This window comes from Penaeus monodon, chromosome 20 (genome assembly GCF_015228065.2).
Source record: "Penaeus monodon isolate SGIC_2016 chromosome 20, NSTDA_Pmon_1, whole genome shotgun sequence".
In the NCBI taxonomy this organism is placed as follows: domain Eukaryota; kingdom Metazoa; phylum Arthropoda; class Malacostraca; order Decapoda; family Penaeidae; genus Penaeus; species Penaeus monodon.
The window spans coordinates 17403860-17404464 of NC_051405.1; the positions used below are offsets into that span (position 1 = coordinate 17403860).

The window sequence follows — 605 nt, forward strand, 5'->3', positions numbered from 1 at the left end:
ATAAATCTTTATCATTAAGTAGTAAGCAATTTGGTTTTAGTCTGGGGACTTTTTCAGAGAATTGTGAAATAACTTCAAATCATCGAGTATACTTTCTGTATTTCTATATTTACCAGAATCTTCATATTTACTGTACACCTTTAAGTTATATATTTCTCTTCTTCCTTTTAACAGCTTAGAAACTACTAGCAAGTAGTAGCCTGCAATAAGATTTAAAGAACAGATCTTAATTACTTTTGTAATCATTGATTTAAAAATCTTCATTACTTGTTAATTCATATATGATGACTAACCGAGAACGAGACTTTGACGGTTTCTTTGGCTTGGTTTTCTTGTCTCGGCTACGACTGCGGCTCTTCTCTGCCCCAGCTTTGACTGTGGACCTTGTTGTGATGGAAAAGTAGATTAATTAACAAGTGAATAAGAAAAGGAACTGAAAACCTAGCTCATCCTGTAACAACCTCTTTACTCATTACATTGGACAAATCTCATTAGCATTCAATTAATTTAAAATCCAAATCTTTTGTCACTTACCTTGGATCATCTTTTTTGTCCTTCTCCTTATCCCTAGAAATTACAATGGATTTTAAAGCATCACTTATATT

The 605-nt window shown here is 32.2% G+C and overlaps 1 protein-coding gene across 1 annotated transcript in view; it reads right to left on the reverse strand.

The window, feature by feature from the left end:
* Positions 1-605, reverse strand: part of LOC119585661 (RNA-binding protein with serine-rich domain 1-B-like) — a gene marked incomplete in the record, with an annotated part of 8286 nt that overhangs the window by 3214 nt on the left and 4467 nt on the right. Inside the window, 2 exon segments of the mRNA XM_037934337.1 lie at positions 294-383; positions 535-567. Of these exon segments, the coding sequence (XP_037790265.1) occupies positions 294-383; positions 535-567 (123 nt within the window).